The sequence below is a fragment of the Mastigoproctus giganteus genome, chromosome 2 (assembly GCF_048544385.1).
Source record: "Mastigoproctus giganteus isolate SK-2022 chromosome 2, ASM4854438v1, whole genome shotgun sequence".
NCBI classification, from domain to species: Eukaryota; Metazoa; Arthropoda; class Arachnida; order Uropygi; family Thelyphonidae; genus Mastigoproctus; species Mastigoproctus giganteus.
In genome coordinates this window covers 160,241,099-160,265,452 of record NC_143576.1, presented here as the reverse complement: position 1 = coordinate 160,265,452, position 24,354 = coordinate 160,241,099, and the positions used below count along the sequence as shown (strand labels likewise).

Sequence of the window (24,354 nt, the reverse complement as noted above, 5' to 3'; positions counted from 1 at the left end):
AGCAATCTAATAGATTAAGGGAAAAAAAAAAAACAGAATTTCAAATGCTAATTCAGAAGATATCTTTATCATGGTGAACCGGTGAGAAACCATCCATCGATGGTGCGCAATTTACAGTAGATGATTTTTAAGGGGTGGGGGAAGGGAGCTAAGGGTATACAATTCCCTCTATCCCGATGTGGGAACAGTATTCTAAGATAGGATGGATGTAGCAATAATGTCACACTTATTTTTCCAAACTTTGCCCAACAACTAATGTGTGGTGGCGCTGGTGTCGTTTTTTAGGCTGAGGAGTTAAACACGCTTGTGGGCAGCGCCTTCCGGATGGCCTACGCGCAGCAGCTACAGCAGCCTTCGTTCCACGACCTCATCGCTCGCCAGTTGGAGCAGCGGCACTGTCGGTCGTCGCAGCAGCCGGATGTCCGCGCTTTGCACGTGCCATTAGTCGCCAGTCCTACAAGTGCGGCGACGGACGCCTCGCCCGGTTCTGAAGGTTACAATGCGTCGTTCGTCGCGGCCACGTGTCGGTCCCAGGAAAGTACCGAAGGCGGAAACTCTCGTGCTACAGCAAGAGCTTGGGTAAGTGAAAAAAAACTTTTTTGTGGGTTTGCTATTTTATATTTATAAGTACAATGTATTCGCTAAGACGAGTAAACCGATCTCGAAACGTAGCGAGTTTCTTTTGTATGATGAGGCACTCGAAGGATCCTAGGCTTCGTCCTTGAAGAGTTATAAAAGTTAACCTACACAGGTGTGTTTATGGTGCAGTATACCTAATCGTTTGCTGACCACTTCTTCGAAGACCTTAATCGATAAGAAATAGAAAATTTCTTTACACTCTTTGGGAGCGATGCAACACCCTACCCGCGCTGTATAAGACAATGTGTTTGTTATACTAATTGACGTGGGGAGGGATTTGGCAGTGAGGAAGAAATACGTAAGGTGCCCCTCCTTGATAGGATAATGAGTTTGTAACTCGTTTGGAGAGGTGGGGATTCGAGTGCCGTTGGGGATTGGAGAAATCCTTAAAAGCCTCTTTAGTTGGGACTGCGGTCAGATATCAAGCGAGTAGGGTTCTTTGTGTTTTATTCTGAAATTTTCAACTCACAGGCGCACACTTATAGGGCCACCATCGTGTGTAATACATTGGTTACGATCACCCTCTTTTGACATCGTGTTGGAAAGGCCCCAGTTCAAATCCTTCAAGATGGGAGGAATTTTTATGAAATTTTCAGTGTCTTGGACAAGGGTTGCGTGGCTCCTTCTCTCCCCTCCTCGAAATTAGGGTTTGTCATTCGTTGCGTCAGATTTGACGCAGTACACTGACGCTAGTTTCTTTTGCAAAAATTAAAAAAAAAAATAATAAATAAAACAACTTGTTCAGACATAAGATTACGATAATGATAAAATTTGTGAATTGGTTTACTATTCGAATGGTGCGTTATTGCCAAAAAAAAGTAGTTGATGCTCCAAGGAATCCAAATACAGTTGACTATTGCTTCAGCTTCAAACCCATTACCCAACAGCTTAACGTGCATTTGTCTTGTGGCTCCACCACTTATTTTTGACCTTGTTATCAAATCATGCAGATTAATGTTTAAAAAAGCGCTGTTTCTTGAATAGTTTTCTTCTCCGCTTCGCGTCTTTGGGGAAGTTGCGTTAAGATAGTAACTGACCTATCAATGCTTCGCTGCGGATAAGCCATAAGGATAGCTGTAGTGTGCCTCGTATTCTATTTTGGTGATTTCAAACCCCAGACCGTCGTGCACCAAAAAGTTTCTGGCTTTTTCGATGTTCTGCCCACGAGATAAAAAGCTTGAAGGATGACCTCACCAGTACATTACGAAATACAGCACTGAGTTGGCTCTCATTCTCTCCGAAATCGGATATATTTCCCTTTCTTCAATAAATAATCCATTTTTGAAGTTCTGGGTTGGAAAAATTCCAGGTTGAAATTCCTAGTGTCCTAAAATTTACTTTTACGATGCGGTAATCAGAAAAGAGAATTTAATCCTTTTACGATCTTCTATTGAAGATCGTATGGGTTGAATTACGCTTCAAAATACCACGTTATTTATGTGGTCCGCGCTTTCCAAAGTTACCCAACGAGTTCTTGTACACGATCAGTAGTCGGCAATCAGCTGGACCATCTGAAATGAATACCACAAGCGTTAAGTATGCTAGTGAGAATCTAGTTCCACCCCACATTTCACTGAAACGAGACTTAAAACATGACCTAAAATTCACCTCTAGGGAAGTTATAACCAACCTTGGAGAGTGAGTGAGGTCATGCATGCACTGAGACATCTGAGTTAGGGTGCCATAGCGAACCTGATTCATATGGGAAGCGGCGATCGTTTTAATTTGTTTACATTTCGTGTTTGTAATGTGAAAGTGAACATCTGCACTTTGTTTTTAAAGAAAAGAAACTGGAACTTTGGCAGAAGAGCGAATTCACACTGTTTTTATGGCTCAGTAGAAGGATACAGCTTTAGATCCTCCATCATCCTTTCAGATTTGAAAATATTATTCGTGCTCCGAACACCCGAATGTAAATTTGTTTGCTTATTTTGCCCAATTATACATGGTGTCCACAAACCCCCTTTAAAAAACTAAAGCTCTATTGTGTGAATAAGGTAGGTAGCTGATACAAAAACGTGAAATTACTTCCTTTGATAGAGGATATCTTCAATTTTTTTATTCGCTCGCCAACCGGAAATGTGTGCGCTGTAGTAGATGGCAGAATAATCGCAAAACTGTAATCATGGCGGATTTTGCCAACCCATAGAAGGTGCGTAGTTTGGTTCAACGAGCTGCAGTTTACCACCGCTGTTATGCGTAAATTTCGAACACGGTTTAAAAAGTGGCCGAACAAATGCCGTTGAGGGTGCAGTGGAGCTGGTTCGAGGAAGTTTTATTGTGAAGCCCAGGGAAATCCATACGGTGTGCCAGTAGGGGCTTAACTTGACAAGTTCAGCAGTGCATAACATGTTACGTCGCTGTCTGAGGATGAAACCATATAAGTTCAGTTTGTATGGAAGCTGTCGTCCGACGACCAAAGCAAGAGGATATGGAATTTTTTTGGCAAACGTTTAAGCTTGTGGAAGAGTGATAATTTCCTGGAAAGAATCATCTTTAGTGACGAATGCACTTTTACACCAATTGGAAAGTTGCAAACAAGCAAAATATGAGAATATCGAGCACATAAAAGCCGCAGAAAATTTTGGAATACCAGCGCGATAGTTCAAAAATAACATCCTTTTGCGCATGAGTTTTCACGAAGTATATGGATCTTTCTTCTTCGGAGAAGCTACCGTCACAGTCACCGTATATCTGGACATGTTGCAGAATATCCTTGTGTCATAACTGCAGGATAACAATGATGGCGAATTGATTTTTTTTTAACAAGACGGAACTCCGCCACATTACCACAAAGAAGTTCGTGCATACCTGAATATAACAGTTCCTGAGAAGTGGATTATAAGAGAAGGACCGATTTTGTGGCCCCCCACAATCTCCTTATCTGATTCCTTTAGCTTTTATGCTCTGCGGATTCGGGAAAGAACAGTTGTATGTTTCTGCAATGCCAGGAACCATTTTGGAAGTTAAACAATGCGTTGTGAAGCAATCTGTCGCGTTGGTAAAGATATACACCGATGAGCCAAAACATTATGACCACTTATCTGATATGATGTTGGTCGTTGTTGTTATTTGGTTTTTAGGAGCATTAGCAACTAAGGCCATATTGCTCCAGGATATGCAGTGGTCATTCCCTGACCTTTCCGCATCCTCCGTATTTGGTGGTGACGGGCTCGAACCCCGGTCTAATCAAGAAGCGTGTGCTACGCACTGCTGCTCCTTCCCACCTGGCTACGGAGGCGCCTTATGATGATGGTCCTCTATGTGCAGCCAAAACAGCTCGTACCCGGCGAGGCATGGACGCTACAAGATTTCTAAATGTGTCTTGTGGTGTCTGGTACCAACATGTAACCAGCAGATCCTTTAACTCCTGTAAGGTCCGTGGTTGAGACGCCGCAGATCGGAGTTGCTGTTCCTGCACAAACCCCAGATGCTCGATGGGATTGATGTTTGGGGAATTTGAAGGTCAGGGCAATACCTGGAAGTCTTCATCGTGTTCCGCGAACCAGTCTCGAACAATCCTGGTGGTGTGGCATGGCGCATTATTCTGCTGAAAGACGGCACAGCCAGAGGGTAAGACCGTTGCCATGAAAGGGTGTACCTGGTCAGCAGTGATGTTTAGGTAGTGTGCGTATGTACTTGTTTTGGGTGGCACCTAGACGTTTAGTCGAACTCCACCTTGGAATATCTGTGTTGAAAAAGTAACTGTGTCTACACTCTTCAGCGATCAACACCCGGTCAATCACTGCCCATTTCTAAGCATGAGGAGTTGTGCCTGGTTCTATTATCTAGTGCCGCTCACCAATTTGTCGTCCAGCGGAAGGAGTGCAATACCAAGGACAGGTGCCCTCAGGCTGTCCAACCAAAGGGGAAAAAAATAACTAAAATGAAAAATTCAATGTATAGTTAATACCATTATATACATTCAATATTATTACTAATTAAAAAAACAATGTTTAGTTTCTAAGTTAACTGCTGTTTAACCTAATAAGGTAGAAATATAACTTCATGAATGCATCAGTCTACTGTCCACTTCTAGAATTAGTAAACAAGGTGCGTCTTCTTTTACCTTGTAACACCTTGTCTTAAAAAGATTGAAATGCTGCAAAGTTCTTGACATCTTGAATCAAAATATTGTGGTTGTCAGTCCTAATGGGTTCACTGCTGTTAAATAGTTCTTGTCTGAAGTCGTCATAAGCTGGGCAATAAAGCAGAACAGGTTCGAGTCCAAATTTATACAAATTATCCCGCAGTGAACCGTGTCCAGTAATTAAATATGACGTTGTCATTGAAGGATAAAACCATCACATAACTTTGTTTAGGTAGGTGGTAGACGGCAGAGTGCCCGTCACATGGATGACTGGACCTTGGGTATCCCAGCAGAACATCGCCCAAAGCATGACACCGCCACCACTGGCTTGTTTTCGTCCCACAGTGCAGTCAGGCGCCATCATGTACCCGGTCGTTCACGTGGTGCAACAGAAAACGTGATTCATCGGACCAGACGACCTTCTAATCATTCAAGGTCCAGTTTCGATGCTCGCGTGCCCATTGTAGGCTCTGCACCCGTGAACCGTGGTTAGCATGGGCACTCGGAGCGGCCTGTGGCTACGCAACTCCATTTTCAGCAGGGTTCGATGTACTGTGTATTGTGACACATTACTCCCGTCACCAGCACTCCAATTACCAGCGAGTTGCGCCGCAGTCGCCCTTCTGTTGCCACGTACCATCCGGGAGAGCCCTCACCCACCTCGAATATCGACGAGCCATGGTCGCCCAACACTTCGCCGGCGGTTCGTGGGTTTCGCCCAAGTTGTAATGGCCAGATCCACGGTCTGGCCATTACAATTTGGCATTTGTCAAACTCGCTTAAGTCCCTTGCCTTTCCCATCTTAAGAACATGAGTAACACTGATTAACGGAGCTCAGTATCAGGTGTTTTTTATACAGTGTCCCAACCCGCGCGCGCGCACGCACGCACGCGTCGTAGTTCACCTGTAGTTGATTCGATTTGCATAACGACTGCGGTCATAATGTTTTGGCTCATTGGTGTATTGTGCTGAATATGGGAACAATTGGATTATAGGTGGGACATTTGCTTCCATATTCAGCACAATATACACCTCTCATCGAAGACCTTTAAAACTTGAAGATATACTCTATCACTTATTCACATAACGTTTTAGTTTTGTACACTTTGTAGACACCTTGTATTTATTAAAATATTGAGTCAGCAGAATGATTTTATACATGCGGTTTGTAAAGGTTTCGTCACACTTCAGGGACATGTTCTTCTGAGCATAGGGATGAAAAATTGTTCATATGGATATAGATCCGAAAATGCTTCCGTTCCTAATTATGGCTTGTTTCCTTTTTTTAATTTTTTTTTTATAGTGAAGGTCAGTAAGATCTTAGGTAAATTTGAATCATTTACATATCTGCCGTCACTGTACATCATGTAAATTTTGGAACGAATCCATGTACTCGTACATTAAACTTATGCGACTTGACCATCTGTTGGATAAATATAGGAATAGGACTGTGCTGAAAAAATTCTGCGAATTCGGTCAGAATATGTATGTGCCTGCAGTTCTGCACAGTCACGATAGGAGGGATTATATGCTGAAAGCCTTGTAGATTAACTCGAGACTTGAGGGAATTTGCAACGATCTAAAGTCGGGGGGGGGGTTATCAGCGTGCCCGCATTTGTAGGTAGAAGGAACCTATTTTGTAGAGATGGTATTCATTTGAACAAAGGTGGTGCAAGGATTTTTGCCAGCATCATCGAGGATACCTTAATGGTTCAGGGAAACTGCTAGTTAGGGGTAATTTAGATCCGAGTTTATCTGATGATATGGGTCAAAGTAATGTTTCCACTCACCTCTTGAATTCTTGTTCATTGCGACAACAGCCGATGTTGATAAGATGTTCTGAAGGTAGCAACGTTTCAAATGAGGGGGAAGATAAAGCTTGGGATACAAATCTGAATAACTTCAAGGGGTGTGTCAGGGTAGTAAACTATAGAAGATTACTTAGTCCCAACTGTGTCAGGAGTGTTGTCAATAAAATGGCTGAATTTGAATTCTTAGTTTTAATTCATGTTGCCACCAGGAAATTGGTGGTGACTACTTCCACTACAGTATGCATAATATATTTAGGGAAGATAGAAGGGGTGGAGGAGCCGTGCTTATCAAAAGCAGTCTGAAAACGAAAAGAGTTTTGCTGAGTCTGAAGTTATTTCTGCCAGCATAGAATCTATGTGGCGTGAGTTGGAAGCAAAGGAACAATGAGAGTGGGAGTAATTTACATATCAGAAGATTGAAGAATATGACGAGAGTCTTTACACGCAGATTTAATGGGCAAGCAAAAGTAAATGTCTTATTATGGATAACTTTAATATGCCCCAGAATGATTGGAATAAGTGGGAGGGAAACTCACGATTGGGGAAAAACTTTTTGAAATAAACTTGATGATTATGTTTTGTACCAGCACGTTAGAGAAAGTACTAGGGGTGAAAATATTCTTTACTTCATCGTTATTAACGAAACAGATGATATCACATTTAAAGTACAGGAATCATTGTCAGGTAGTGATCATGCAATCATCAGTTGGAAGATGAAGAAAGAATTTGCAATAGTTAAAGGTTAAGGGACGGGTTTTAACTTTAGAAGAGGAGACTTGGACAGTTTAAGGCGCTTTATGGCATCTATGAATTGGGTAGATTGCCGAGGGATGGCGAATACATTTGAATTATGGAATACTTTTATAGCAAAAATCACAAAGCAATGAACGCATACATACCTTTAAGAAAATACTTCAGGAGGAGGATTCAGAAATGGATGACTAACTGATCAAATAGAGCAGAAAAAGACAGCATGGGACAGTTACAGAGCAAGGCTGCGTATGAGAAAGCAGTGGCTAAAAGAGCAAAGAAGGGGGATAAGGAATTTTAACATGTATGTGAATACAACGAAGAAGAAAGTTAATCAGATCGGACCCTTGCGCACTGGATGTGGGAAAATCTTAGGTAATCCAACTGATGTTGCCAATGAATTGAAGGGTACTTCGCATCTGTCTTTACTGAAGAAAGACCCTTCATGCTGAGAAGAGGCTGAGTCGTATGAAATTAGTGATTTCGAAATTACAAATGACTGTTTATTAGAAAATTTTTCGAGCATAAAGGCAAGTAAGGCTCTTGGAATTGATGGCATATTCCCAGTAATTTTGAGGGAGTCGACAGGGAGTGTATTCTACCATTGAAATTAATTATGAGGGCAACTTTGGACTCGGGAGAGATTCCTTTGGATTGAAGAAGTGCCAATATATCACTAATACATAAAGGTGATTCTAAAAGCGAAGTTGGTTACTACAGCCCGGTTAATCAGACTTCAGTGGTAGGAAAAAATCTTAGAAAAAAATGATCAAGGGTGCAATCCAGGGACATTTAGATTGGTATGGCATTCTGAATAACACAACATGATTTTAAGGGAAAATCATGTTTAACTAACTTAGTAACGTGTTTTAACAGTTTCACTCATGAGCTGGATGTAGGGAACAATTTCAACATACAATAGTTTATTTGGAGTTTAGCAAGGCATTTGACTCGGTCCCTCATGAGAGTTTATTGTATAAGCAGGAACATGTTAGGATTACTTGAAAAATTCTAAGATGGACTCTGGGTGGCTGCAGGGTAAAAGGCAGAGGGTTGTGATTAATGGATATTCTTTTGTCTGGCGTAAAATCAGAAGTAGTCTCCCAGAGATTGGTTCTTGAACCACTGTTGTTTCTGATTTTCATAAACGACATCGCCGATGGGGTAGAAGGCTTGATGTCAAAATGTGCAGACGACATAAAGATTGGTAGAGTAGTTAATCATCAGTACCAAACAACGCTCCTTCAAAATGATTTGAACAGGAAGAAAGGGAGAATGCAAGAATGGTCAGAAAAGTGGCAGACATGTTTTAATGCAGCAAAATGCAAGCTTCCCACACGACTTAAATCCTCTGGATTTCTTACGCCTTTCGTAATGTACAGGTTCTCTCAGAACGGATTGTGGATGATTGTCAAACTCGAACATTGAGATAATTTTCGAATGTGTTCGACAATCGATGAGAAAACGCTCCTGGTCATGTACTGCTGTTCAAGGGAGGCCATTTCGAATGCTTGCTCTGGTGTATACTCAAAGGAACGTTATCGGTGACTGTTAGCCAGCCTAACCTTCACTCTACGAAAAAAATAAAACGGGCTATAACTCGGAAGGAAATTTATGAGCTGTTTTCATTTCTTTGCTTAGTAGAACACGCTCTCCAAGTCTGATGAGACCATTTAAGAACTCCTTTTATATTATAATGCATCAGTGACAATTATAAAACCAGTTTAGGATTTGTGAATGTGGTGTCATACCAATCAGTGCTCGAATTGGGCCAAAACTCAGAGAAATGGTATTTCTCTCGATAAGCTCATTTTAAAATTAACTTTCTATACCAAACCATTTTGGCCTCACAGTAAACCAATGTTGTCAGAAATGACCGGAATTATTTTTCATATGATTGGTAACTATCTCATTAGTTTGCCTTATCTATACATATCTCATAATATTCTCATCAGTATATTCAATCACTTAGCAAGAAGTTACAGTATTTGATAAAGACATATACAGATTATTTCAGTGTTTAAAAAGTAACTGTACGCAAATAAGAATACAAAACAATAGGTCGCCAAACACATTAAGATCCATTTAATTAAAAAAAGTAATAAAATTTTAAATAATCCATACAGCATGTTGAAATAATCTAATAAAAATAATTTTATTCAGCGGTGCTCTTTTGCAAGGTTATTTTAGCATGCATTAATTTTTTTTTTTTTTTTATATTTTTCACCGCCCCCGACCTCCTCTGTCCATCATACCTGAATCGTATACCATTATGGCAAAATAGTGGTAATTATCATTCCTTTCACACCGTTTGGTTACAAGTCTTGCCTTCCATCTTCACGGTTCAAGTCCCGTGAAGATGGAAGGCAGGTACATACATATATATCAAAAATAGGGAAATTTAAGGGGAGGGAACTTTGACTGGGATTAATTCTGATCCTGCTTGGTGTTCGGAAGCTTAAGTTGAAAACATTCCGATTGTTATAAACTTCCAAAATTTTTAAATTGTCATTAATGATTAGAAGTCCAAATTGAGTCTTGGCGCATGAAATATCAGAAAACCAAAAGCTAGTACAGTTTATCAAGTTCCATTTAATCTTGCTTTTGTTGCCAAATATTAGCTTTCTTTTATTGACCAAGGGTGATATTTTTCAGTTGGAGCAGTGACAGCCATCATAGCATACCGTCGATAGTACTGGGAGAACCTATGGAGACTTCAGTGTTTAACGCAAGAAAAGTAACATTTGGAATAAGTCTGTATTTGTTCGAAAGGAACTTGCCTTCAATGGTGCAGTCTGTCATTGGTCGTACTTACAGATTTGCTTTGTTATGTAGCTATAATTGGGAAAAATAAGTAGCATTTATTCTATTATAAAAGAAAAATTGGTGAAAGCAAATTCTGCATATATATTTTTTGTTAATGGTACTTAGGAAAATGATTGGAATCCCTTCTTTAAGCTAGTTGAAGACCCCATTAACCTACCCTTGTTATTCTTCTTTCTTTATTCCAAGACGTCCTCCTTTCTTTGTAATCCGTCTCTTATTCAAGCATTTTGTTTGATATTGCTCTCTAATGAAATTCTCTGCTGCCACTCACTGCATCCACTGTTTGTTCCATCTTCGTTTTTTATTTTAATCCGTTATCTTTCTTCATTGACCGTTTTATTATTCCTTCTTATTGCCCGTGTACTACTTCTTTAGCTCGCACGCACGCTTTTTTTTTTTGTGTTCTCCCCTCCACCCACGGTATTTTTTTTCTGTGGTCTGTTTATGTAGGAAGGTGGAATCCTGTTCAAGGGTGGAGATCAAGAAATAAGGGTGAAACCTGAATTCCCGATGACGTCACTGTTTATATTAGAAGTTTTTAAATCAAAGTTAGTAGACACGGCAATTTATTTTTTCCTTTATCGACTGAGCCTACAGAAGTTTGGGTTCGTTGTTCTTTTAGGATTGGTGCAGTCTGACTTATTCTGGGATTTACGAATAAAAGTGAGCACTTAACCAGTCTCTGATCGCAATCATCACCAGACAAGACAATACTGGTATGAGTTTTCAATGTAGCTATATGATTTAGTAAATATCCTAGACGAATTGACTAAAATATTTGTTGGTGTGATGTTTGAAGTACGTTTAGATGGAAAATTTTGCAATCATGTTTTGAATTTGTTCACTAGATGGCGTTTACTTATATTGCTTATCGAAATATGATCTCCTTTGATGGGCCTGCAACAATTTACTCTCATGCTTTCATTCTGTTCCATCAAATAATTAAAGTACAAACTTTCGAAGGAAGGTCGTGGAGTAAATGTTTTCAAAGTTGTTGTGTGCAGCAATGGTGTTTCTAAGTAGCCGGGCCAGTGACAGGTTTCAAATGCCTAAGTTCGTATGCGGGACTAGAAGTGCTTTATGTACGACTGCGGCAATTACGGTTGCCATTAGATGCAGAAGAATTTAATTAAACCCTCACCAGAAGGCCAGAATAGGATGTGTGAAGTTAACTTGAATATAATTAACGTAGCTATAAATTAAAGCAGCTATTAATTGGGCTGTTGTAAAGTTTTCCAGAGTATATAAACGTCTTTACTTTATTAGCGTGTCCATTTTACGGTCGGACCAGGAATCAGCTTCCGGCATTGCTATTGATGATACACATCGTGGTTTCAATGTGCAGAGGTTTCAGGTTAAATTCACGCAATACAGTATTGGAATGATCATGTGGCTTGTGCCAATTTGAGTATGTTTCACTCTTTTTCACTAAAATATTTTCATTACTTAATGAATCTAATATTGATACTGCAGTTCCATTTTTTTTTTTTTTTTTTTTTTTTTTTTTTGTGTGTAAGATCTGTTTAGAGAACTGCCTATAGTGTACGATATGATTTTAAATATCCTTCCAAAGCTTATTACTAAAAATGCTGTTGTGGCAATACTTCAGCAGTGTAAGCAGGATTTGTAATGGAGAAAGAGGAGGGAATTCGAAAATTCAAGTTGAGGCATTAAAAGTAGCTATTTTTAGCCGCCTTTCAAACGTCTCGTTGCCTTACCGCACCAAGGTAACTAAGATCATGCGGCGATAGTGTCTTATGCGTGTTTTATGAGACGAAAACCTGTTTCTTAAAGAAAACTTCATCTTGGGGGATGGGATTAACCCCCACTGCAGTGACGTACTTCTGAAAGTACGCCACTACAATTCACCCGCTAATTAAACTAATTCAACAGTAATTTGGAGAATTATTTTGATTGTGCACCACTATTAGAAAGAAAAGAATTATAAATATTGCTGACCTAAGGTGTTTTTTTTTCTTCAAGTTATTAAGCATGTCTAGGATAAATTAGAAATATGTCTTAAACTAATTACTATACAGAAACTTCAGTAGTTGTTGGCTTTACCGGTACAGGGTTCCCTCCTCCTTTACAGGGGGAGGGAACCCTGTAGGTGAACCTCCATTTTCAACTTTTTTTTCCTTTACTTAATTGTAATGAGTATTGGCATTTTATCAAAGTCAATTATAGATAAGCTGGAACAGGGGATGTTTTCGCCATTCTGCAAGACTCAAACTGCCTTAGTGACTGTACCTGTAATTGATGTTACCCGGTTCTAATAGAAACGACATTAAAATTAGCTCTTACAAGAAGTGGGAAATGGTTTTATGCATGAAGCACATATTATCGAATAGGGTTTCTTATTTTTGATGTCAAACTGCTCGACAACGCTAATCGTGTTTTAATTGACATATCTCTCTTCTCCTGAGTAGACATATTTGCACCTTAATTAAGATTCCGTAAACAGTGTCTTAATTTCGCTTCCTTTACGTGATGACGATTTTTTAGGAGCTGTCTGTGTCTCGCTAAAAGACTTTATAACATTCATGACTTGTTATGTTTGTAAACGATTATTTTTAAAGCGAAGGTAGCTTTTTTTTATACCTTGTTTCAGAGTCCATTAGCGACATCTAACTGAAGACATCTGGTGGGAATTAACATCAACCCGTTTACTTCTTGTTTATCCTTGCATTTGACATTTTCTTACTTGTAGTTAATGAAAAGAAGCAAAAAAAAATCTTTGTTTTTGTGATATGAGAGACTAATTTTATTGTTTTGATTGCTCACCCTTCTTGTCCAAATCACGTATTTTCTCTGTAATTCCAGGTTTTTGTCCTCTGATTCGTGACATTTAAAATAAGACAGTAAATTTTCATGTTTTTATTTAATAATTATAACTTTTAAAGCGAAGTTTACAGTATACTTTATGATTATCAATTTTTATTACACGAATATATTATACGATTTTTGCATTATTTTAAAGTTATGTTATTATAATTAATCAAACTATAAAAATATTTCCCTCAAATAATTCGCAAACAACGCAGAATAATTATTTAAAAAACCATACGTCTACCTTAATACGGTATGCAATTATTCACGATAATGAGCAGGAAGAAATTCAAATATTATATTGAGTATGATGTTTTGGCCCGATATTCGCAATTCAAATTTGAAGAACTAAAAAAATGACCGATAGAATGCAAAATAAATATTTCACGTTCTCTTATTTTCAGAATAACAGACAAATTAATAAAAAATAAACCTCTAATTATTCTTTGGTTACAGTCACAAATTGTAGAAATTCTCTGTAGAGACTTCTTTCATTCCGAGATGTAGTTATCCGGAGAGGGTAGGGTTTTTGCCTCAATGTCCATACAAACTCGTTAACAATACGCTCAATTTATGTAGATACTATATAAAGAAACCTGGCCTTAGTTGTCTTAAACAGCCCTATTGACATCTTTTATTTTATTCAAAATAAAAGCCTCCTTTATCTGTCTATTAAACGCTCTGTTTAGAGTCGAGTGATGGACGTGAAGCGTTAATTTTCTAAAAGATGTTTTGTCTTTTCATCATTTGTGCCTCGAAGCGAAATTGTTTTGATTATTAATTAGTAATAAACTTTCTACGTTTTAAAATACGAATATTGTTCGTGGTAAGGCGCGTGCATTTATTTGGAGTTGCTGCGGGCTACACATCATTGTTCCAACCTTAGATATCTGTCATTGCTGCCGAACCTCCAAACTCGCTTACCTACAGGATGAAAAATCACATGGTAATGAGGATTCGTTGTCATAGTGACAGCTTCAGACGATAGGCTTCGAGGAGCACTTAGTTTGAATGGGAGAAGGTTACATATCAACACGTTATTTCTGGTATATCAGAAGAAAGAGGAGGCTTGAATGCATTGCTCGCAACATTAATATGGAAATTACACTTTTCCAAGAAACTTTTCCCTGACGACCTGTACAAATGTGACCTCCGAGCTACGCGGAATTACACGTGAATGCCGAAATCCCTGGATTATTAGGAGCTCAGCATATACCTAGAAACTTGGAGAACAAACTTTGGATACTCAATACCCTATTCCACTTAACCATGCAAAGAGAATGAAATAATGCTCGATATTTCAGTTGCATTACGATATACTCTTATTAAGTGCTCGCCGCGCTTTCAGTCAGCCTTAGGGATAGCGCAGTGGATACGCCACTACACCACCTTTTGGAAACAGTGTTAGGTTCGATTTTTGTCGAAAACTGAAGGAATTTACTAAAATTTGCTGAAATGCCATTTCCAACTAGAGGAATGTAGGTATCTGGTCTTAATCAGAAGCGTTGAGTTTTATCTCTCACGTACAAGCACACAGTCCTGGAATACACTCAATTTACAGATTCATTTTATTACGCCTCATGCTCTCGGTTGCTTTGGTGCATATTTGAAACAAGTGCTTTTACCCATTGGGGGAAAAATGGAATTATTTAGGTAAATCCATTAAATTAATATTAAATTGAAAAATATATTATAGTAGAATCCTTGTTATTCGAAGTAATTGGGACCGGGCAGTCGTCCACTTCACTTTCCCGGCCCTTGTGGGTAGCACAATAGGTAGAATCGCCGTCCTCTTCACACCAGGTGGAGAAGACCTGAGTTCGAATTCCGCCAATGAAGTCAGGAATTTTTATGGGCCTTTTTCACAACGTGGCTGAGTTAGTTGGTCTCAATCGAGGGAAGCATGGCATTTTTTCCTCGAAGCTCGGGTTTTTCGTCCAGAAAACAACGACCACAGAACACACGCAATTTACAGACATTATATACGGCCTGAGTTGCCGATGCGCCCTAAAAAAACCGCACAACCACATTGTTCTTTCGGTGACTGTGCACAAAGTAAAACCAGCTATTCAACTGGTAACTTGTATTTCCCGTACATAGAAATGGCTTAAAATAAAAAAGTGGAATTTAAATCTATTAAATTATTACAAAAATAATAATAATTAATAAATAAAGCGTGTGTGCCCACGAAAGATATATTTTATGTGAAAACATCCTTGGCTTGGAACAGGTTACCAAACTCCATTTGTAGAATAGTATGGAGTCGTAATCATATACTTTCTGCAGTAGTAACTTCAGGAAGTATAATTGTGACATGGAGATTACATCAGCACAATCATAAGGAAATATGATTGTGGCGTCACAGTGGCAATCATACTTCCTGCAGTAAGTATGATTGCAACAACATTTGCACTGTTAGGTGCCGCTATAGTTGTTTTCACATCAAAAATAAGTAAAACCACTTAACTGCCCGATTTGTAAAATATTGTCCCGTTTTTAAGAACGTCAGTATATATGTAGTAGTAGTGGCATGTGATGCAAGGAAGCAAGTGTATGAGCTTATGCAGCTTCAGACAAAAAAAAAAAAAAATCACACCATTCCCTCCAAATGCCTGTCCAGTTCCTCCTTAAATTTATTCAACCTATCAACTTCCACAACGACAGATGGAAGTTTGTTCCAGCAATTAACCACCCGCTGGCTAAAGGCAAATTTTCGCGCATCTATTCTATATCTGTCTTTTCTTAATTTGAATTTATGCCCCCTTAGGTTCGTAATCTGAACAAGTGAAAGGATCCCATCAGAATTCAGCGTGCTCAACCCATTCAAGGCCTTATACACCTCAATCAGATCACCGCGCAGGTGCCTAGTCTCCAGCCACTGCAATTTGCAGAACTTAAGCCTCTCTTGGTAAGAGGATCCCTTCATTCCCCTCACCAATCTTGTTGCCCTTCTCTGTACACGCTCAAGTAAATCTACCTCCTTCCTAAAATGAGGCCTCCAGACCTGTACGCAGTACTCAAGGCGTGGCCTGACCATTGCCTTATACAGAGGGACAATCACCTCCTTTTCCCTGCTAACAAAATTCCTATATATCATTGACAAAACCCCATGACCTGCCCTGGGGGCCTGTCTGCATTCCTCAGAAAACTTCATATCTGACTGCACAATTACTCCCAGGTCTTTTTCATTTTCTACCACCTTAAGTGTAGTACCACACAGTTGGTACGTTTCTCTGGGGTTACTTCTACCCATATGCAGTACTTTGCATTTGTCAAGGTTAAACTTCAGTTGCCACTTCTTAGCCCAGCTGCCCAAATTATCTAGATCCTGTTGCAGTAGCACAATGCCATTACTGTCATTAACAACCCTGCCAACCTTTGTATCATCTGCAAACTTCGACATTAAGCCTGATATGTCTTCATCTATATCATTGATAAATATACAAAACAACAGTGGACCCAACACCGAACCCTGTGGGACTCCACTAATAACATTAGTCCAAGAAGAGCAGCACCCATTGATTTCCACCCTCTGTCTTCTCGCACTTAACCATCCTTTTATCCATTGTAGCAACTTACCCTTAATACCATTCTGCTCCAATTTGTACAATAGTCTTCCATGCGCAACAGTGTCAAAAGCTTTCCTGAAATCCAAATATATGATATCAAAATTATTTTTTTGCATCCAGTTCCTTTGTAACCACATCATAATATCCTATCAAATTTGTCAGACAAGACTTTCCCTTAACAAACCCATGCTGTGTCTGAATTATTGCTGCAGTCTTGTCTAGATGATCCTGCAATGCATCTTTAACCAGCGACTCCATTATTTTACCCGGAACAGAAGTTAAACTAACTGGTCTGTAATTACTCGTGTCACCCTTCGATCTCCCTTTGTGAATTGGGGATGTATGGATAATGTGCCTATTGCCTTCACCACGCCTGCCCCCCCCTCGCTAGTTTGTAACAACTCAACTCTCAGGACTGATTTTCATGAAATTTGGGCCGTTTAGAAAGATTTGTACACCTTGCCATTAAAATCACACCAATTATTATTTTTTGGAATATATATATATATATCACATGGGCTATCCATATGCTGTAGCTGAACAGCATAATTATTCAAATTTTAATCGATGGATTTTAGCTGCAGCTGAAATTAGTGCATGCGATGCATTATTTTAAGGAGTAGAACATTTTTATTAAATAGACTGCCCGCAACCCACCTTATGATGGTGGGTGGCGCGGCTGCCCCACTAACCCCCTTCCCTCAAGAGTAAGTCCGCAGCGAAAACGCTGCGGAGTTCAGTCTTCTCGCGTCCCTAGCCCTATCAAATTTTCGTGTACCCCTCCGTGTCGCGAAGGGCGGTTTGTCTGTTGTGAGGGGAAAACCGGAGTCAATCCCGGTGAAAAACCTCACGACCACGGTTTGAGACCTCCAAACTCAATGCCCCTGGGAAAATGCCCATGAGGGTAGCAGCTGGAATCGAACCTCGATCAGCTATTCAGCAAGCCGGCTACGTTGCCACAAGGCCACCGTGGTCCCGTATGCTCTCGCTTTAATTTCGGTATTTGACATTACATTTCTCAGCAGTCACGTGGGTAGTGTGACGTAATTGCTAAACTTCCGTTAAATTCCATTGTTAGATTCCCCTAAGATGTTTTCACATTAAAAATTACGTTACAGTATAATCCACGTTATTTGATTATAATTGGGGCCGAAGGTGTTTTGAATAGTCGATTCTAAATGCCCTCTCTGCGTATAAAAGGGAAGCAAGAAAAAGACATTAAAGAGAGAAAATTACAATTATTTATACATGTTATATATTATACGTATTTTTACAACTTAAAATATCGCCCATACACTGCTGCTTGTTAAATATCAGTGTATTTTTTTTTTTTTTTTTTTTTTCTGCTTCAGGTTTCTGTATTTTCGTCAAACACATAAGTTGGTTCCTCCTAAGATTGTGCCCATTTGGTATAGATCCAAAGGATGTTTAGTTTCATTGTCTCTTTGTTTTCGTAGTATATATTTATACATACATGCATACCACGTGGTATACATTTATACTTCGGTCTCATTCGGATTAGTATTCAATGGTGAATTTTCATTTGCACTGATTGAAATGGTAAAACGTAGCTTTTTTAACACTAAGGTTACCATGCATCATATTAGTGTAGTTGGGATTATTACACAAGTTGCACGGATGAAATTTATTATCCTTTGCATCATTCATAATGAGTTTATTGCATTCACACGAGTTTTGTTTCTTTCTTTGAGTGAAATTTAGAGGATGGGGAAGCCAAATAAATTTACTTCGAAAAATTTTTGTGAAATCGAAATTTCGAATAATACTGTATTATAAAATTAAGGAATTTATCGAGAATTTTTTAAGCAACTTTTTAAATATTTGCATTTTCAGGTTCCGTGTTCAGTTTGAACGTTGGAAGCCAACTTCGTCTCTTGCTTTGTGAAATAGTTCTTGTGTCGTAAGACCCCTATCCATTCTTTGATATTGTCAAGCCATTTTTTTCTTGGTCTTTCTTTCGCATTTAATCTTCCCTTGCAGAATTACTCTGCAGGTCATATTGTGGGCCTCTTATAATATGCCCCAGGTAGGAAGCCTTTCTCTTTGCAATTGTTCTTGCCTTTTTAAAGACCCGCTCATTGGTGACCCATATCTGCCCACGGAATTTTGAGCATTCTTCTGAGCGTCACATCTCGAAGGCTTCTAGTTTTCTGATTTCTGCCTTCCGCATGACCCATGTCTCACGTCCATATAGGAGAGTGCTCCATGTGTAGCATTTGGCCATTCGATATCTTTTCTGAAAATCCAGTTTCGTGTCACAGACTGAGTTCTTAATATTCTTAAACACCTCTTTGGCCATACCAATTCTGCTTCTAATTTCTGTGCCCTGGTCATTATTATTTATAAAGATCTTCCCTAAATATTTAAAGCTACTCGCTTGGGGGGGGGGGGAAGTTTCCACAGCGTATTTTTATTCTAGGCAAGGTGTTTTTGCTTATGACCATAGTTTTGGTCTTTTTGGCATTAATTGTTAAGCTTATCTGTTCGCAGGCTGTTACCGCTTTGTCGAGGAGTGTTTGCATACGGATATTTAATTTGCCTTGTATTAAATTATGAGTGCAGTCCCATTATTGTGAAAGATTACCAAATCTATATAAAAATATATAATGAATGGAACATTTATGAGGAACACCATGTTCCCCTCCTCATAGAAATCTAGCGTACTCCTGCCAGTAAGTTTTGCCTGTTTACGAAGCTTGAGCATCTTTGGTAATCGTTTACGGTGAAATGGGCTAGTAGTTGGAGCTGGAGGATGGTTACCAGTATGATTGATCTCGACAGCGTCTATTATGTTCTGTTCACATTGAGCAAGGATGTACCACGAATAGCTGCTAGCCAATCTTTCTACTTCCAAAACAAGTGGGTAGTATGAAGGTTCCAGAGGGTGGTTAGGATTGCATGCGCTCATAGACTGTCCACACTGGTCCAAATAATGCTACAGCACAATCGATATTAATAATTAGGAGGTAATTTTCAGACGCACTTCAAACGAATCATGTTTTTCTTTGTTCTTCTATTGGAATCTCTTTGGGTTGTTAAAAATCATCTGAAAAAGGAAACCTTCAGCTGAGGGACATAGGAAATGAGGTGCTGGTGGTGCGAAGCATATCTTATAAATTTATTATACTACACACACACATGCACCAGCTTAATTTTTGAGCACCATCTTTTCTCAGCCATTCCTGATGTCCTCGCTTTGGCCTCTTCTTTTAATAGAAACGCTAATTCCGTTGCAATAATTCTGTTGCCTGAAAACAATTGGTTTCTCGTTACAGTCGCTTGTTTCGATGCCGTAACCCGGCGTCCTCCACGTCTTTGAACTATTCGACGAATTAACGTCGCTGCTTCCGTAAGTAGATTCGCGTAACGTGCGTACACTTTGCGCCTTAATTAACACCGAACTAATTATCAATAACGTTTTTACTTAACGTTTTTTGTTCGCGTTAAGTATTCTGCCGCGAGCTGTCATTTATAAAGATTACATGGCTAATTAGAAATAAGACGTGTCATTCGTTGCAAGTATACTTACTACAAATGCTCGCATTTACGCGAAACAAATTCTCCAATAAAGCGAATTAAAAATAGTTCTCTTTTTTTGTTGGCGTTGATTTTTTTTTTTTTTTTTTGTAAAAGAAATATTTTAGCGTTTTCAGATAAAATTTGAATTACATTTTGGAAGTTTAAGGACGTGCTACCTTATTTATCACACGTGAGTGGCAAGTTGACAGTAATGAAGAGAAATTCATAAATTAAGTCAGACGTTGGAAGAATCATTCGAATAATTATTACATTAAATTTAATTCGCCTTTCTCCAGCATTCTACAACGAGTACGTGCTTGAATGTATATTGAGACGAAATAGCTCCGAAAAAACGAAAAGGGATGTTCGATTTCTTGGCTTCCCTTCAAGTATACTTGATACTTAACAGGCAGGCGTTTTGTGGAGAGTTGATACTGTGAAAGAGCCAGGATTGCAATAACGCTCTTTAAAATTGCGCATTGAGAAAAAATACACTATACATCGAATGGAATTATAAATGTCTGTAGGTTATACAGTTATAGATTCATCCCTCGGACTAACAACTGTATAAGAGACTTCCGGAATGCAATCCTTCAATAGTTTCGCCTCTCGTTTGGAGTGGTCTAGGTTCGAACCCGAACCTAGCTCACTCCACTTGGTGTTGGAGATTGGAGGCATTCTTGAAGGCTCCTTCAATCGAGAAAGGATTTAGCCAATCTCAGATAGAAAAAGAATGTTTCTGTTTGAGTTATTCCCGGTTTTTCAGCCCCTGTAACATGAAAATAATCGACCCGTATTTTTGAACATGACCTTAGATGCTAATGCACTATATAAATCATAATAAGAACCGGAATGTCTCTCTCAAGCTTAGAACACTTTTACTGTGTTTGTACGACTCCTAAGAAATCTCCAGATCTAATTATATACATATATTAATAATGAAAAACACGTTCTCTAGCTAAGAAAACACTGTTTGATTCAAGTGTCTCAAATCTTATTACTGTTGAATTTTGAATGATTACGTGTTGCTCACCAGCCCACCATGATATAGCCGAATCCACCCATCGAACTCAGATGGAGAGTTCCATTTATTCCAAATGGCTGCAATTTATTTCCCTTCTTCGCATTTCATCTGTCTTTTTCCTCTCTACTGAATTCCGCCCATTGCTCAGATCTTACCAAACATGTTCTTCTACCACTACCTTCCTTACATCAGACTTCGTGAAGTTATCTGTACAGTTAGAGCCTCTGGGCATTCTTTCTTTTGTTATTTCATTGTTTGTTCCACTTATCTCTTTTTGCATTTCGTGTGTGTTTTGTCACTCTCCTCTGGTTATCTTGTTTTCTAAGTGGTCCCGTTCTTGCCCTCGCAACCCAGTCCATTCCCCACCTTTGTCAACCTGTCTCCAGGCTGTTGGTATTTTATTATCCTGCCATTACTTCGTGTTCGTCTGTATATCTAAAGCTTGCATGTCTCGTCCATTGCGAAGCAATTACGCTGCTTACGTAGCTTTTTTGTTCTCAATTCCTTTCAGTTTTTTCTTGTACATTTTTTGTTTCGTCTTAACATTTTCCATATCTTATAATTCTTACTTCCACAGTACGCATCCATTAGACCTTTCTTTCAGTAATCGCTTAAGTGGAAAGCAGAAAGGTAAAAGTAATGGAATAAAGATGGAATGAAAAGAGACTTTGTAATGAGACCACAAACGGACAAGTTCCTGAAGGCTTGCTTGCCTTCGTGTTCTCAAGTCGTTAAGAAATTTTAATACTTACTGGAAATAACAGCTACTTTTTTTTTAAAAGTGATAATAACTGTAGGAAAACGCTGGAGGATGGGAGGGGGAAGAGGGAGACTTATTAATAAAATGTAGACTTGAGGATGCAGTAATGGTACCGGTAGTTCAAGGAATGGTTGAGGGCAAACAGGATCATCGAAAAATAACTATTTTTTTTATATGTAACATCTCGTAAACATTTTAATGATGGGATTTATTGTAATATGAATAACTTACAAAATTTCATGCACAATATTAAATACACATTTAATGAGGGCACTGTTCGCAGTTCTACCAACATCTATTCAGTATTTGATTTTCTTCCGGACTGCCCTAATAAACAAATTGTTTTCGAAAGGAAATGAGCCTAAAGATCGAACTGCATTCTAAAAGTTCTTCAGCGCCAAACTGAAGAAAATTAACAGAAGATGGACACTCTCGCTGGATTGGTATATTCCTCTTAGAACTAATTATCACCTAGGATGAACAATGCGTCTGCCCATTTACTCACAGAATTCGCACACTATGATTTAAGAAATGGACAGTGAATTGCTTGGCCATCTTGTTCACCAGTGCTGCCTCCGTCAGACTTCTGTTTCTTGAGATCAAGAAACACCATTCGCTTGGTTGCGGATAGCAATTAGTATCCCCCAAGTATACGTGTTGCATTTAGCAGCAATAAGTACTTTTATAGTACTTATTGCTGCTAAATACTCAAGTTAAAAACTTGAGAGTATTTAACTTGAGTGTTTAACTCCATCTACACGATATCACGCTGCTTTGAGCTTAATAGTGCAGCTATTGGTATTCTTAAGAGGATCCTTCAAGCAACCATTGAACAGATATACTGACTGCGAGGAAAGTACTTTAAAAGCCTATAAAACTAAGCTTCAGACCTGTCGTGTAATTTCTTGTCGAACGGCCATCATACAAGGCCAAACAATTGGAAAGCCTCTTCCATTCGATAGTGTAACATATAAAACACTACGAAAATAGTTTTTAAATGTTGAAATTTAAAGAAAAGGAATTGAAACTGGATAAGTTTCTAAATTTTACAATAAACTCCATTATACAACGGAAAAAAAGGGGGGGGGGATGACCCTAATAAACAGTTATATACCAACTACTCTGATATTTTGAGCCCACACAACATGCAAATTGCCCGTTTACGCACACCCACGTATATCATGGACCTGCTCTATTAGAATGGAGACTGATGGGTAAGAGAAAACGTGGTGTAGATCGAGACACGAAGCCAACTTCGATTCTAAAAGCGATATCTTTGCTTCGCAATTGCAAACAGATGCGAACATTAATCTTTTGCTCTTTCTTATCCTGTCCCTGTACCGGCATCTTTTCGTCTACCTTTGTTCTTTATCTTCCTGCTCCGCGCTGCCACTTGACCTCACTATCTCCGTGTTTTCGCCTTTTCTTAGAGTGCTTATCTTATTGGTTTCTAATTACCCCGTAGATAAGAACAGAAAATCCTTTGTCATTAGATCGTGCCATTATCACAAACACGAGCAGTTCGATGCCACTTTTTGCTGTTGACTCTGCAATGTTCACGTTGTGGTCTGTAAAATTAATTTTAATATCCAGAGTTTTCATTAGGGAAGGCCGCATTTCATGGAACAGCAAGTACTCGATCTACTGTGTTATTCCCGTAACACGAGGCCCGCGGGTTGTGGTGGTGGTTTCTCGAGACGCGATTATTAAAACTGTGGCACGCCAATGATTTTACCAAATAATTTATCAGCACTTCATTAGCATCGGCTCCGTTAATGATCGGAAAACGCAAAGGCGGTGTTACCGAGCGAAACAACAGAGGCAGTCACGTGACCCCCCCCCCCCTCACCACCACCGTCGCTCACTAGAGTCGGTTATTTATAATCTTTGGCTGAGTGGGTAGTGCAGTATGAGATGAAACGGAGTTAATGGGCCGTTTTCGGTGTAATTGTAGACAGCTTTTAAGCAGTTATACAAGGGTTATCAGTAGATGGCCCTGGTTTTTCTGCCTCCAAATGGGGCTCTTTGACGTAGTTAAAGGATGGATTTTTTTTTTGGTATTGTTTTTGCGAATTCGGATAATAGAACCCTAGCGATTCGATAACTCGAGTGAATATTCTTGGTGGTGCATACTCCGTGGTAAACAATTCCTTTGGTGGCTGGAAATTAGCTGCCCTGTTCAAATGAGCTAAGCTTATTAAATGGCATTACTCATTTATTCCGTAAGCCTTATTAACTCATCAGTCAGCACATTTAAAGTAATGTGCGTGTAATTCACCAACACGCTTAAAGATCTTTGTTTTCTTTGTGCCCGTGTGACGTAAAGTGGTGGTTTGAGAACAGTAATTAGCTGCTTGCTTGGGATTAAAGTAGTCCGAAGAAAGCGGTTACTTTGTAATAATTAAAATTTAACGCTTTAGAGTGAAGTTCCCTCCTTTTGTTTGCGTATTTTTCACTTATTGGATGCATCTGCCAGCAGGCAACATTTTAGATATTTAAGACGATGATTTCGTGGG

At 39.1% G+C, this 24,354-nt stretch overlaps 1 protein-coding gene across 1 annotated transcript in view; it reads left to right on the top strand.

Moving 5' to 3' along the window:
• LOC150089704 (uncharacterized) overlaps positions 1 to 24,354 on the top strand; it is a 364,373-nt gene that overhangs the window by 269,860 nt on the left and 70,159 nt on the right. The window contains exon 5 of the mRNA XM_090389606.1: positions 286 to 579. Within this exon, the coding sequence (XP_090245732.1) occupies positions 286 to 579 (294 nt within the window). The remainder of the gene's footprint in view (positions 1 to 285; positions 580 to 24,354) is intronic.